General features: G+C 38.7%; 3 protein-coding genes across 3 annotated transcripts; 1 reads left to right on the top strand and 2 right to left on the bottom strand.

The window, feature by feature from the left end:
- The first annotated feature begins 218 nt into the window (after positions 1 to 218).
- On the top strand, positions 219 to 2342 carry LOC112291772 (UDP-galactose/UDP-glucose transporter 5B). Its single transcript, XM_024539644.3, has one exon. It carries the CDS (start codon positions 849 to 851, stop codon positions 1959 to 1961), a length of 1113 nt encoding a protein of 370 aa, XP_024395412.1. The 5' UTR covers positions 219 to 848; the 3' UTR covers positions 1962 to 2342.
- A 382-nt stretch (positions 2343 to 2724) lies between these two features.
- LOC112291771 (uncharacterized protein YJL213W) lies at positions 2725 to 4737 on the bottom strand. Its single transcript, XM_024539643.3, has 6 exons — positions 4481 to 4737; positions 4090 to 4296; positions 3716 to 3979; positions 3472 to 3606; positions 3235 to 3363; positions 2725 to 3146 (listed from the first exon to the last, which is right to left on the bottom strand). The coding sequence occupies exons 1-6, from the start codon at positions 4670 to 4672 to the stop codon at positions 2793 to 2795; spliced, it is 1281 nt and encodes a 426-aa protein (XP_024395411.1). The 5' UTR covers positions 4673 to 4737; the 3' UTR covers positions 2725 to 2792.
- A 3351-nt stretch (positions 4738 to 8088) lies between these two features.
- Positions 8089 to 8935, bottom strand: LOC112291953 (uncharacterized). Its single transcript, XM_024539988.3, has 2 exons — positions 8687 to 8935; positions 8089 to 8573 (listed from the first exon to the last, which is right to left on the bottom strand). The coding sequence occupies exons 1-2, from the start codon at positions 8858 to 8860 to the stop codon at positions 8292 to 8294; spliced, it is 456 nt and encodes a 151-aa protein (XP_024395756.1). The 5' UTR covers positions 8861 to 8935; the 3' UTR covers positions 8089 to 8291.
- Between the last annotated feature and the right edge of the window lie 4598 nt (positions 8936 to 13533).

A 13533-nucleotide genomic window follows, 5' to 3' on the forward strand; every position in this document is an offset into this window, starting at 1 on the left:
AAACTAGAAAATAGAATTAAAATAGACTTTACATAATTCATAAGAGTATTCTGGGAATACATTGTGACGCTTCAGTTGCTTAATCTACGATTGAGAATTGTAAAACTTCTTTAGAGGACAATATCTGAACTGTTCCAAAAGAACCCACAAGTGAGGAATTCCAATGAACGCATATCAATCACGAGATTTCAGTCTATTCAGTTTCCTTACTTGGGTTTCATAGAATTAGGGTTTGCTGTTGTTGCGTGAGAAAGGAGACTCGCAGCTGAAGGCATGGATGTGGATAAGGAGGGTCAATGTGGTTGAGCGCGGGGGCCGAGCAGGGAGACTGCGGAGGATGATGCCTCGCCATCGCCGTCGCCATCGCCCTCGCAGCGGTAAAGAAGAAGAGGAAGAATTTGCGCCCCCAAGTGCTTTCGTTCGGGTCTCATCCATCGCCCTTTATTCTTTGTCCCCCACCGACCCCACTGACAGATCACAACCCACTTCGTTTCCTGCTTTCGGTTTTCCCAGGTTTGTTTTGTTTTGTTTTGTTTTTGTTTTTCTCACATTCGGGAAGCCTCTCATCACTCTTTCACTCATCACTGAGATCTCCCTCTCTTTTTGTGGGAAGGCATCACTCAGTCTCGAGCCGGTTTTTCGTGACTAGTGAGGCTGCGGATATGTCTCCCGGGTGACCTCTTCTTCTCCCGCATCGCTGAGCAGGGCCATGGCGGACCTCAAGCTTTCGTCTCAGTGCTCATCTTTTCTATTTTCTCAGAGGACTTCTCCTTCTCTGCCGTTGCTTTGACCCTTCCGTCGTTCGTCTCTTTTCTTCTTCTGGGTGTTTCTCTATTTCGCTTCACGCCATGGCGCTGCGTGACAGCCGCGTCGTGAAGTTGGGCTTCTGTGTGGGCGGCGTTATGTCGACGCTGGTTATTTATGGTCTCTTGCAGGAGAAGATCATGCGCGCCCCATATGGTGGTGTGGACCAGGGCGCTCAAGAATTCTTCAACTTCCCGCTGTTCATTGTGTTTTGTAATCGCCTCCTTACTTGCGCAATTTGTCTGGGCATCCTGATGGTGCGGGGTGGGGAGATCGCTCCTGTGGCTCCCTTGTACAAGTATGCGGGCGTCTCAGTGTCCAATGTCGCTGCGACCACGTGCCAGTACGAGGCTTTGAAGTATGTTAGCTTCCCGGTGCAAACGCTCTCCAAGTCCGCCAAGATGGTGCCGGTCATGATTTGGGGTACTGCCATTATGCAAAAGCGGTACAACTATTTTGACTATCTTGTGGCGGTCTTTGTCACTCTCGGGTGCACCATGTTCTTCCTGTCGGGTGCTTCTCAGCTTGTCCAGGCTGGGGCGCTTCGGCACCCGTCCTCTGGGGATGACAGTTTGTGGGGTTTGCTGCTAATCACAGGCTATCTTGGATTTGATGGATTCACCAGCACGTTCCAGGACAAGTTGTTCAAAGGCTACAATATGGAAATCTACAATCAGATCCTCTATGTCACTCTCTGCTCCTGCGGTCTCAGTATAGCAGGTCTTTTAACGCAAGGGCACTGGCTTCCGGCAATAGAGTTCCTTTCACGCCATCCTGACTGCCTTCTGGACATTGCGATGCTGTCTGCCGCGGCTAGCACTAGCCAGTTTTTCATATCCTACACTATTCGCACGTTCGGAGCTCTTGTGTTCGCTACGATTATGACCACAAGACAGCTGGTTAGCATACTGCTATCGTGCGCATTTTTTGGGAATCCTCCGACCGCCCCTCAATGGGCCGGAGCCAGCATGGTCTTTGGAGCTCTCTATTTCAAGACCTACCTGAACTCAAAGAAGTCGAATCGTCAAGGGCCACCCAAGTCCAGTCTGCCTGTGGAAGGCGGATCCACCAGCGTCAATGACGAGAAGGATCAGCCTGTCAAGCTAGAAATTGGTCGGATAGATCCACCGACTGTCGTTGAGAAGTTGACTGCTTAATTCCATTTAAGTAGAGATCCCACGATGATTGTACATACACGCCTTGGCGAAGAGCCTAGGCAGAGAAAATCGATGTTTAGAGCAGTGGCTAGTCTTACAAATCTTGATCACCTTCGTTGAATGGGTCAAGACTAACGATACCAGGGTTTTGACTCGCATGTCTCCTCTGGAAGGATGATTTACTGATAGAGCCTCTCTCGGAGGTACAAACAAGATGCGTGAGCTGCCTGCTTTTTCTTAGGTTTTTAATGCGCTGCACATTACCCCGAGGGGTTCACTATACTATTCTCATTCTTAACTCGCCGAGGAGCCGTTGATTGACTCCTTGTGCGGTATAAATCATGCGAGCTGATTTTCACGCTCTCATACTGGTTACGCAAATCCTTGGACACGTAGCACACTGTTTCTGCCAACATTGTAGGTTGTCGTAGGTACAGACAACCTAGTTTGACACTAGATACCCTAAACTAATCGCTTTGTTTGTGGTGTCAAACTAGGGTATCTAATAGAAGCGAATACAGTATGACGAATTGACATGTATAACCTGATGTGTAACCTAGTTAAAGAACTGTAGAAAGTCGATTATGCAGGTACTGATACTTGTGAGACTGGTGGAACCGTTGATAGACGCATGCATTGCGATCCGAAGCTATGTGAAGGCAAGTAAGTATCTGGCACTTGGTGGATTGACTTTTTAGGGCATAAAAAAAAGGAGATTCTGCGCAAAGATGGATGTGAGAGGTGGTCAGATTAGATCATCCAATTGTTCCAAGTGAAAGAGATCCTCAATCATACTTGTAGGTCCCTTGCATTATTTTAGTTATTACAATGTTACAGATTCGTCCTCTTGACAATGTTGCCTTCTTTCATCACCATGAGTACATGGGAAGGATCTAAAAGAGACGAGAAGTTGTCAAGCAAGGGATTGGTCTTGAGAGCTACGAGGTCTGCATAGGCCCCCTGAGCTACTATCCCAATGTCGCCCTCCATGTTGAACAATTTTGCACAGGTGGTAGTTGCCGACCGGAGCGCATTAGCAGGACTTTGAACTCCACACCGTAAAGAAAACTCTTGTAACTGGTACTTATGCATGGAACCCAATAGGTCAGATCCGAAACATATGTTCACTCCTTCCTTATCTGCTAATGCTAGCGCTTCTAATCCTTTGGCAAGGAGATCACTAACCTGTACAGGCAGGACACAGGTTCAGTATCACCAACAGGGAAAGACTATTGGTCAATCAGAAGGATAATAGACAGTTGTAGGGGTTGACCTTTTCAACTTGATCCTGAGGCATTCCAGATTCCTCACCAATTCGCTTTATACAATCGTAAGTCACTAAGGTGGGCACCAGAAAGAAATTCCTCCGCTTCATAAGATCTATGCACTCCAGGTCGATATGCTGTCAAACCCGCACAACCAGCAAACGCAAATCCAATACTCAGAATGAGTGATACATGACGACACGTAGGTACGAGGGAAAAAGAATTAGGGGTAAAATGAAAGATACATTGCCGTGTTCAATGGAGCGGACGCCCAACTCTAGGCAACGCTTGATCGCAGGTGCAGTGTACGCATGAGCACACACATATTTGCCCGCATGACGAGCTTCCTCTACAATGGCTGATATTTCGTCTGCGGAGAACTGCACCCGAGCACATCGTTAGTCGTAAAAAAACATTTACACAAAGGAGATGATAAGACCGTTTGGTGACATTGAGCACGTTGGGATGGAAGGATAGAGTTTCAAGGACCTGGAGGTTAGTAAGGAAATCAGTTGGTGAGGAAACTCCACCAGATGCCATAATCTTGATGTGGTGAGCACCTCTACGAAGCTCTTCCCGAGCGGCCAACCTAACTTGGTCAACCCCATCACACACTCTTCCCAGGGATATCGGACAACAGCTGGGTACCCTGTCTTCTCCGCGGAGTCGCATATCGCCATGCCCACCTGTTTGTGAAAGTGCGCCTCCACAAAACAATATGCGCGGTCCTGGGATCGTCCCTTCCTCCACTGCCTAATTCAGATTTCAATGCGTGAAGCATTAGTGTGGAAAACCCAGCGTGTTAAACACGAACTGGAGCACTGGAGTCGTACACTGGTGTTGCCAAGATAGATGCAACGCACCTTCGCAAGTCCCCAGTCGCAGCCCCCTGCATCCCGCACGGTGGTGAAACCACGCATCAACATGTCGCGAAGAATGATCGTAGTGCGTGCGGTCACCAGACTAGGTGGCAGTACGAGCAAGTCATGCAGGTTGGCTGACACCGCGGTCACATGGACATGAGCATCGCACAGCCCTGGTATTATGTAGCCTCCCTGGATGTCTATCGTCTTCGCCATTGCGGTTCCATCGACGCAGTTCGAGAAGAGAGTCAGGATGCAGAACAATCTGGTTGCAATTTCATACGCAACTATGCACCCTACTTGCTACACTCAGTTCTGAGAATAATGTAATGGAGAAACGCAAAGATGTATAACCAAGACATTGCCGAGGCGGAGAAAAGTAGGTACGCACCTGAGATACAGAGACGGGGGGAGGAGAGTGCCCGACGTATGAAATCCGTTTGCCTTGAACCAAGACGTGCACTCCCATAGCCACTTGAGCCTCTTCAGCATCATCATCGTGCATACTAATGACATTGCAATTGCGCAACAACAATCCTCCGGCACCAGGGCTGTCCGCAGCAGACTGCTCGCTGAGCCCCATTCCTGTCCAGTGAGGTGAATGCTCGGTAGAATGGAATTGGGGTTGAAGCAATTGAAGAAAACGAACCTGAGAATTCGACGATTTGTCCAGGTGCTCAAATTTGCCACCTCAGTGGGCGTCAATGTACTCCAGAGTTACATCCCCGGCATCTACCCCGAATTTCAAAAATCTGGGAAATGGAGAATTATTCTGAAGGTTTAGTCCTGGAGAAATGCTGCTCCACAGATCAATGAAGGGCATTTTCACCAAAGCAATCCGGGCTGAGTCGCGAATTTGAAGATTGCACAATTTGCGAGTTCGTCAAGTTTATCGTGTACTAGCCTTGCATGCAGCTGACGAGCGTCGAGAAGTAAGTCGCCTGGAAGTGGCTCAAACGAGTGGGTTCTCTCACCGTATTCATTCCTTTTGGGAGGTTAACACCGGGAGTGCAAAAGACTTCAGGATTGGAATTGAGAAACATCACTTGTGGATTTGGCATGGAAATTACGTTGTAAAAACGAGTGGTATTCAGTTGATTGAGACCAAAGTAGCCGCTTCTACACTGCATCCATTTTTGTACTTTTTGAATGTGGCCCCTAATTTAAATCACTTGGATCCAGTTTTTACTCTTGGTTGAATAGGATTGCTTCATTGGGTCTGTATAGCTCCTTTCGTGTTGCACCTTTTATTGTGGGTTGACAAGTGTCACAAACCTTCTCGGTGCCCCTCACATTGCCCATGATTGTACTCCTGCAGCTTTGATGCTTTATCAATCAGGAGCCATTCATTTTTGGTTATTTTAGAGTATGGTAGCTCTTGGTTTAAACCAGATCAGTGTAAGGGAGTGCACCAATGAAGCGGAAATCGAAAATGCAATAAAATTGTGTACTCAAAATGTCTGTTCGTAAAACGTACTTATTTCTCTGATATCGGAAAATATCCTTCATCAGGAACGAGTGAAGCTTCCAACATTCTTCTCTTGGTGTCCTTCGTCGACTTTCAGTTTTGTTCTTCCTTGATTCTCAACTTACTCAACACTACTGTTGACATGATTTAGGTTGTTCTTGAGTTCCTATGTGCTGTGACTTTCTTCTTCACTAAGTCTATCTTCTGCCTTACAAACTGCCAAATCAACTTCGAGAACTTTTTTGTGATGTGATGACTAATAAGAATGTGAGAAGCTTCCCATCAGTTTGATTATCTCACCTCAGTGGATCAGATCAGTGTAATCAGTTTTCAATTCGTGTCGGGGTCTCGTCACACAAGTTGATTGACCTTCGTAGTTCGCTGATGCATAACTCTCTGACTTGCAAAATCATCGTGGCAAAGAACCTTTGTTTGCAGCAACTCCACGAAGTATAAGTGCTGCTTCACTGAAAAAGGAGCATGCAAGTGTACATATATGAATGTCAACGCCTTCTGTGTAATCTGCATTTGAAGAAGATGCTCAGCGATGGATAGAATACAATAATCTCAAGATCTCACAGGAATCGACATGAGTTCGACAGGTTTTTTGGATCAGCAACCATGACAGAGTTTCTCACAGTCGGCGACTGTGCGAGACTTGCCTACTCTCCAGCGAGTTTATACATAGTGGCTCATATCTATTTCCAACTTGTCTTCAGCCAAATGGTTCTGACCTCAGGGCGGGCAGATACGCGTGCGCGTTCTGCTATCTCAAGTTGTTAGATCCTCAGCTATGAATGCGAAGAATAGTACCGACCGCAATCTGTCGGAAAGTATAAAACCTGGGTTTCTAACATTGTCTCGGAGGAATGAACAGCTTTCGCAAGATCTGCAAAGAGTGCGCAGTCACTGAAATCGTGCCAGTGGCAGAATCTGGACCGGTGCTGAAGTCAAAATTACAAATATTGTGCAATATGATATTTGTATATCTTGTAGTTTCAAACATGATTACATATTTTCCTGCATCATGTCAAGCGCTCAATTGCTACAATTGAGTTGTCCTTTTGTAAAATCAAGAGTTCCTAGCATACAAACCGAAATATGTGAAACCTTTTGTTCCTCAATGAAATTTGTAAACTCTTACAAGTTTAATGAATCCTCCCAAAAAATCATAACAGCTTTAAAATAATAATCTGATTTCGGGCAACAATCTGATTTCGGGCAAGCTGCAGTTCTAGCGAAATCCTAAAATCGCGAGCGCACCACGGAAACATGATTTGTGGGGCCGCGGAGTTTTCGAGTGAACAACTCACTGGTTCAGCGCTGTTCACGCCTCATACTATGAAAGCCGGCGCTTGGACACCCTAAACCTAGACTGTAGCCGCCTTCAGTTCCAGACACCCCGAAGACACAGAAACCATCACCACAGTAGTTTTGAGTTATTTAGCGAGTCTAGATCTCTCAAAATTCTGCCCAGCATTAGTGCTCCCACTACAAATAAAAAAATAGTAGTTATTACCACGAGACCCCAAAAACAATTGGATTTTTTAATATTTAAAAGGCTGAGAATTGACCTGTGATTTTTGACTCAGAATGGGCAGTGCTGGATGTCTTCGCATTGGCCCACAGGATCCTGATTACGTCACAATAACAAGTTTGCCACTTTGACTATTTACAGATATATTCTTTGTAAAGTTCTGTGCATGCTGAATGTTGAGACAGAAGCAATGAATTCAACCGATGTACAGTGAAACCCTCTACGCCCAAGAGATGTTCAGTAAGCAGCCTCATTTCTTCAAGAGTATGTTCGGATTCTTGCTACGAAGCGGTGAACGAGTCCATGCTCGGGAATTAAGGTGGTCTACCTAGAGTGCTCTTCTATTTGCTCACACTGTGTCTGCTTGGATAGAGTATGTGGCTGACAATGTACTAGTTAGTCCAACGGAATGCATGATAGAGCGGTATTAGCCCGTCAGGCGAGTCAAAGGCCAGCTATAGGTCGCATATCAAGGCTCATGGCAGGTATCCAAAAATGTTGGTGGTGATAACCCTTATCTAGAAGAGAGAGCACACTTCCTAGATCCTGCTGAAGGTCGTAGAAGATAGGAAATGTGAAGTTTAAAGGTCAGGATTTTGCCTACTCCACCAGAGTTATTTACATCACAAATTAGCGACGACCTGATAGCAGCTACAGTGAGAGTAAGCCGGGCTTTCGATGCGGATGCGTGAAGAGCGGAGACTTACTTAAAATACTATATCAAGGCTTTTGTCATTGTTCGATAACATCGAGAAAAGTAGATCCCGGCGTTCATTCCAAAGTCTCAGCGTAGAATACTTGAATATCAAATCTTTAGCAAGTGTCTTCTCAAACATATTTGACAAGGATTTCCGCAGAGATCGAGTTAGATTTAATACTGAAATTCTATTGATATCACAGTTAACACTTCAACATCGTAACGTAACACGCATTCGGCAAGTATTAAGCACTCTCCGCCATGGCCATACAAAGAAACCGAAAGACGACCCATATATGCTTTGAACTAATTCTTTAAAAATGTTAACAATAAATGTAGTAGGCTACATTGTGGTGAGCAACTACACATGAAAAACAACCCAAACGTCACAAACCTACATCTCATCCTAAATAATCTGCCGCCGAAAGATAGAGATGCCGCCGGATTTGCTATCGAAAAGCTTGTCCGCCAGACAATGGAGTACAGAATTCTAAGGTCCTCTACTGATTAGCGAGTACCTCCAAGATAAGATCAGTAGCATTGCCAACCGTCACGATCTTGTCAGCATTCTCCTGCTCAAGTTGAATGTCGAACTTCTCCTCAAGGGCCATCATGATCTCCACAGTGTCCAACGAGTCAGCACCGAGATCAACAAACTTGGAGTCGGGAGTGATGTCAGATTTCTCGCAGTCCAGCTGCGAGGCAATGATCTTCTGAATGATAGTGAAGGTATCCTCTCCGGCAGCATCCGTCACGGGAGCGTCCTCTCCCTTTCCGGCAGCCTACGCAACAAAAATAAATACTAATGAGAAACACCACATTAAAATACAAGCAAGGAACGGACTTTCACCAACAAGAAAGCAAAAAGGAATGAACAAGAGGATTCGGGACGCACAGCATCGGCACGGATGCAGGGCACCATGCGGGAGTGGCTGGAAACGACGGCGAAGCGGGGGAAGGCGACAATGGAAGACACGGCGCGGGTGGGGCGGAGGCCGGAGAAAGAGAAGCTCCTAGGCAAGGCCACGGAGGTAGCAGCAGCGGCGGCAACGGCAGCAAGGGAAGCCATGGCGGCGGGTATAGGAAGAAAGCGAAGAAGAGAAAAGAGTAAGAGAATGAAGGGTGAGGGTTCGCGAGGAGTGGAGCGAGCAAATGAGACCAGACTTGTGGCCACGCGAGCACATAAAACCCCGACGCAGCGATGTAGTCGAGGGCGGAGGAGAGGGGGGCCACTCAGGCACTGGAAGAGATGCCCAATCTGGCTGTACCGCGACAACCCCTGCCGCTCCGTTTGATGCTCCGTTTCCTGCTCCGATCGAGGTCATGCACAGTATCGTCGCGCACTGTTCTACGTATCATTGCGTCGCGTTGAGGGGCCCTATCCTCTCACGTCGCGGATCCAGCGTCTGTCCGTTGGGCATCCGGGAACTTCGACCATCCAGCCACAACCATTCATTCGTCTATGCATCCACAGGATGTTGATATTTCATTCATCTATTTAAAAGTCCCCGTGGCCTCTCGCGCTCCCTGGGGCTTTTGCATTTTGGTGCTTAAGCAGAGTTGTGATGGATGAAAGGATGGAAGGCTTTCTGCAAACTTTTGCTTTCTATCCGTATTTGTGTTTAACTTTTATGAGATAGGATTGTTTCTTTTGCTGCCTCATAACAGAATTGTGAGTGTGTTTTTGTTCTCAAAGCTCACTCGGTAGAATAATACTTTTATTTAGTCCTACTTGTGTCAGTAATCCCACATACGGTTAAGATGACTTTTTGTAGTACAAAGTTAATGGCTTCAATGAATTTGTCACATACACCATATGTGCGCATGTGTACAATATATGGTTTAGTGCAATTTGTGTAAGTAATAATTTGTTGTTGTTATCAATGAATTTTAATCTTGTTAAGAAAACAAGATTTTTGGAGTAAGCATAATGATATGACATCAATTGATGAACCTGCAGGGGTGTGATTTTGGAACTAGATAATCTTAGGGCAGTTTGGTGGCACACAATATATATGAAAACCAATGAAAAGGATTATATATAACTTGTGATTATTAAATAGAATGATCACATTTGTTTTTAATACAATTTAAATCATAGAAGGTAACATGTTGAAATAATTTTTGCACTTAAAAAATTATTTATTTTAGTTGTTATATAGCATTGTTGTATGTTTTTTTCTTAACTCGAGAGACCTTAGGAGTAAGCGGTTGTTTTTATCAAAGGTAATAAAAAAAAATTCAATGATTGACTACATTATAATTAAGTTTATCATACTTATCAATCTCATTAGCATATGTATATGGACAATTATTGGTAACACTCAGATTATACTGAACTTCTTGGTTTATTATTAAAAAATTGGTTGCTTAAATATAGATCACTATATTAAAAAATGTTATCTTTGTTAATAGTTATGTTTTTTATACAAAATTAATTAACATGATTGAATATATAATATAATTTATTGCAATCCATAAACACGTGATCTGATTAAATAATGATAATGACAATAATAATAAAAGCACAATGATAGAACTTATAATTACTTTAAAATAGTATAATAAGCACTTATATATATATATATATATATGTATGTATATATTGAAAGAGAGACACACTTCTTGTAAAAATTTTACACTAAACTCTTATCAAAATTATTAATTGTTAATTAATCATCACAATAATAGTTTTATTTATTATCTTATAATTATTTTAGAAACAAGCTAATTTAAAAAGAAACATAAATTTATAGTTATAAATATGATTTTAATACAGCATTATTAATTGATTTTCTATCTCTTTATAAGAATCAATAACATATACAATAAAATTACATAAGTTCAATTGCTTAAAATACTATAAGATTAGTGAATAGATGATAATTCATTTTAATATAATTTATAAGATATCAAAATCTATTTTATTTGTTAGGGTGTCAGAAAAAAAACTGAATCAATTTAATAAATCAAAACTTTGTTTAAGCAAAATCAAAATTAAAAAATATAAAGGCCTTGTTTCAATAACCAAAATACTTGAATTTAAAAGTGGTGGAATTTGTATGCATTATATTTAATATTAGTACAAATAATAATAAAAAGTATTATCGTTGCATAAAATTGAAGATATCTATATATATACATAAATTTATGTAAAAGATTGAAAATATTACAAAAATCATAATTTCTCTGATAACATTATGAAAAGAAAACATAATGAATTGATTATACTGTGTGATTTAATTATAGAATGTTACATTACATATTTTTATTATTGATGAAAAATACAAATATAAGTAGAAAAAAAAACATTCCATAATAAAATGCAATGAATATATATATATATATATATATATATACCTAATTTTCTTTCTATTCAAAAAATGGGTTGATGGATTTAACTATATATACATGTATATATTAGCAATGAAAATTGGAGATAAGTTAATGTATTAAAAACAAAAATATTGAATTTTTATTTTAGAATTATTTTATAATGATACAAACAGAATATTAAATAGTACAACTAGTAAAATAATTTAATTAATATTGCTGGTATATAAAATTAAAGTGAATTAGAAGGTACACGTATATATATATATATATATATATATATATATATAAGAATATTTTTTAAATTAAAAATCAAAATCAGATAAAAAAATAATATTTGTTTTCACTCTATTGAATCATCAGTAAGTAAGTATATATATATATATATATATATTTGAAATTCAAATCTAACATTCTGTACATATGGCAAATTTATGTTGTGAAGCTTTGCTAAATTTTTAACATTTATTGATTTTTTGTAATTATTTTAACATAGATATATTATAAGTCCTGAACTTCTAATCTATTTCTATTATTAGAATATAGTCTTATTACAGCTTTTTTTTTGATAAATTATCAACCACATTTATAAATGTAGTTGAAACATTAAATCTATTTTTCTTTTCAAGGATAAAATTTAATTGCCAACATAAAAATTTAAACCATGTAATTTTTTAGAATATAGTAAATAATAGTAAATTAAATTATAAAAAGTGAAGAAAAATATTAAAATTTTGAAAAAATTTAAATTTAAATTTAATGCTCTCAATTCTCACAAGAATTTAATTTAGATTCATTATTGAATTACAGAGTGAAAAGGAAATTCAACTAATTTTGATGACTTAAAAAGCTTTGAACATGGAAGACATGCTTGTAATATATGTGTAGAGTATCAAAAGATCTTACACATGTATATGTGTGTAATTAATAAACATATGCTCATGTTAACATTATGTAATAGATGCATATATTACTCACTTAAATAGAAGTAATTATAAGCAGGTAGCAACATATAGGAATGATAGTATCTTTCTTGAGAAGCTTTAATGATGTCTTGTATATCCAAATTAAATATTTAACATTTTACAATGTACCAGGGGGGTATTAAAACTTGTCTCATAAGTTTCATATTTTTAGAAAGTTGTGTTGGGAGCAACCTACTTTATGCATAGATTGTAAACATCAATCTAAAATTTAAAATTGTAAACATCAATTTAATATTTAATCCTATTTTGATCACCATTTTTTAAAGAATCATTAAGCATATAATAGATTCTTTTTAAATATAGTTTAAACTTGTTGATTTCAAGTAATATCTTTAATATTCAAATTTAAGTAAAAACTATATTGATACAAGGTTGTATTATATAAATTCTTCTTTAAAAAGATATTAAAAAGTAGTTTTAGAAAGATAAATATTCATGGCACCATAATTATCTTGCTATTGAAAAAAAAAAAAATAGAAACTATAATCTTATTCATAATCTAAAATTTTCAAATATTATAAATCCTAGAGTCTATAAATTCTTAAGAAATCCTAACAAATATTAAATTTTAATGAATAAATTTTAAAAATTAAAAATTTATAATTGGATTATTACATTTATTATAAAATTTAGATAGTATTATTTATATTTTATATTCATCTAGTTGAAAACTTAAATTTGATTCAACTAATAAACAAATACATGTTGGAATTGAATCTTTATTGTTATTATTTGATATTTTACTTTTAACATTAAAAAGACCTTCAATCACCAATTATTTTAATCTAGCCATTGCTCTTTTTAAAACTTAACATATAACTTGGTCTTATTTATTTTATTAATATCTTAAATAATGGTTTTGTTTGATTTATATATATATATATATATATATATATATAGATTTTCAAGAGTTGTTTATTAATTTTAAATTATTAAATTATTAAATTATTAAATTTTCTTACATGTAATTAAAAAAGTTATACATATTTTTAAAATATAAAATATTTAAATAATTTAGTATTTTCTTATACATTTATATAATTAAAAATAAATTAAAAATAAATAAATCATAAAAATATCAATATATATATATATATATAATATCATTTTATTATTGTCTTTAAAACTTTGGTTTTTATTATCTTTTTAATGGTATTTTCTAATTTTTAATTTATTAGGTCTCACAAACTTAGAATTATTTTAAAGCCAATTGTATGACTACACCTCCCAATCTTCTAAAACCTCCTTGTTTGCAAAAAAAATTTGTTTTTGTCCTTTAGTATTAGATTTTACCTTGTCTTTCAAATGGTCATTTAATAGATATTAGTTCTACCAAGTATATGGTGTATTCATTGGAATCTAATTCTAATTGGGCATAGTAGTAACTATGTTATTTTTTCACTACCTTTACTTGATCTTAATT

Source organism: Physcomitrium patens, chromosome 14 (genome assembly GCF_059467195.1).
Source record: "Physcomitrium patens ecotype Gransden chromosome 14, ASM5946719v1, whole genome shotgun sequence".
Taxonomy (NCBI): Eukaryota; Viridiplantae; Streptophyta; class Bryopsida; order Funariales; family Funariaceae; genus Physcomitrium; species Physcomitrium patens.

Bases quoted from the DNA above. Each gene is read 5' to 3' on its own strand.
- LOC112291772 (XM_024539644.3), top strand. From the start codon at position 849: ATGGCGCTGCGTGACAGCCGCGTCGTGAAGTTGGGCTTCTGTGTGGGC.
- LOC112291771 (XM_024539643.3), bottom strand. From the start codon at position 4,672: ATGGGGCTCAGCGAGCAGTCTGCTGCGGACAGCCCTGGTGCCGGAGGA. The intron at 3,607-3,715 runs GTCCTTGAAACT...GCTCGGGTGCAG, and splicing joins ATTTCCTTACTAACCTCCAG to TTCTCCGCAGACGAAATATC. The intron at 3,147-3,234 runs GTCAACCCCTAC...CTGCCTGTACAG, and splicing joins CTCAGGATCAAGTTGAAAAG to GTTAGTGATCTCCTTGCCAA.
- LOC112291953 (XM_024539988.3), bottom strand. From the start codon at position 8,860: ATGGCTTCCCTTGCTGCCGTTGCCGCCGCTGCTGCTACCTCCGTGGCC. The intron at 8,574-8,686 runs GTGCGTCCCGAA...TTTGTTGCGTAG, and splicing joins CCTGCATCCGTGCCGATGCT to GCTGCCGGAAAGGGAGAGGA.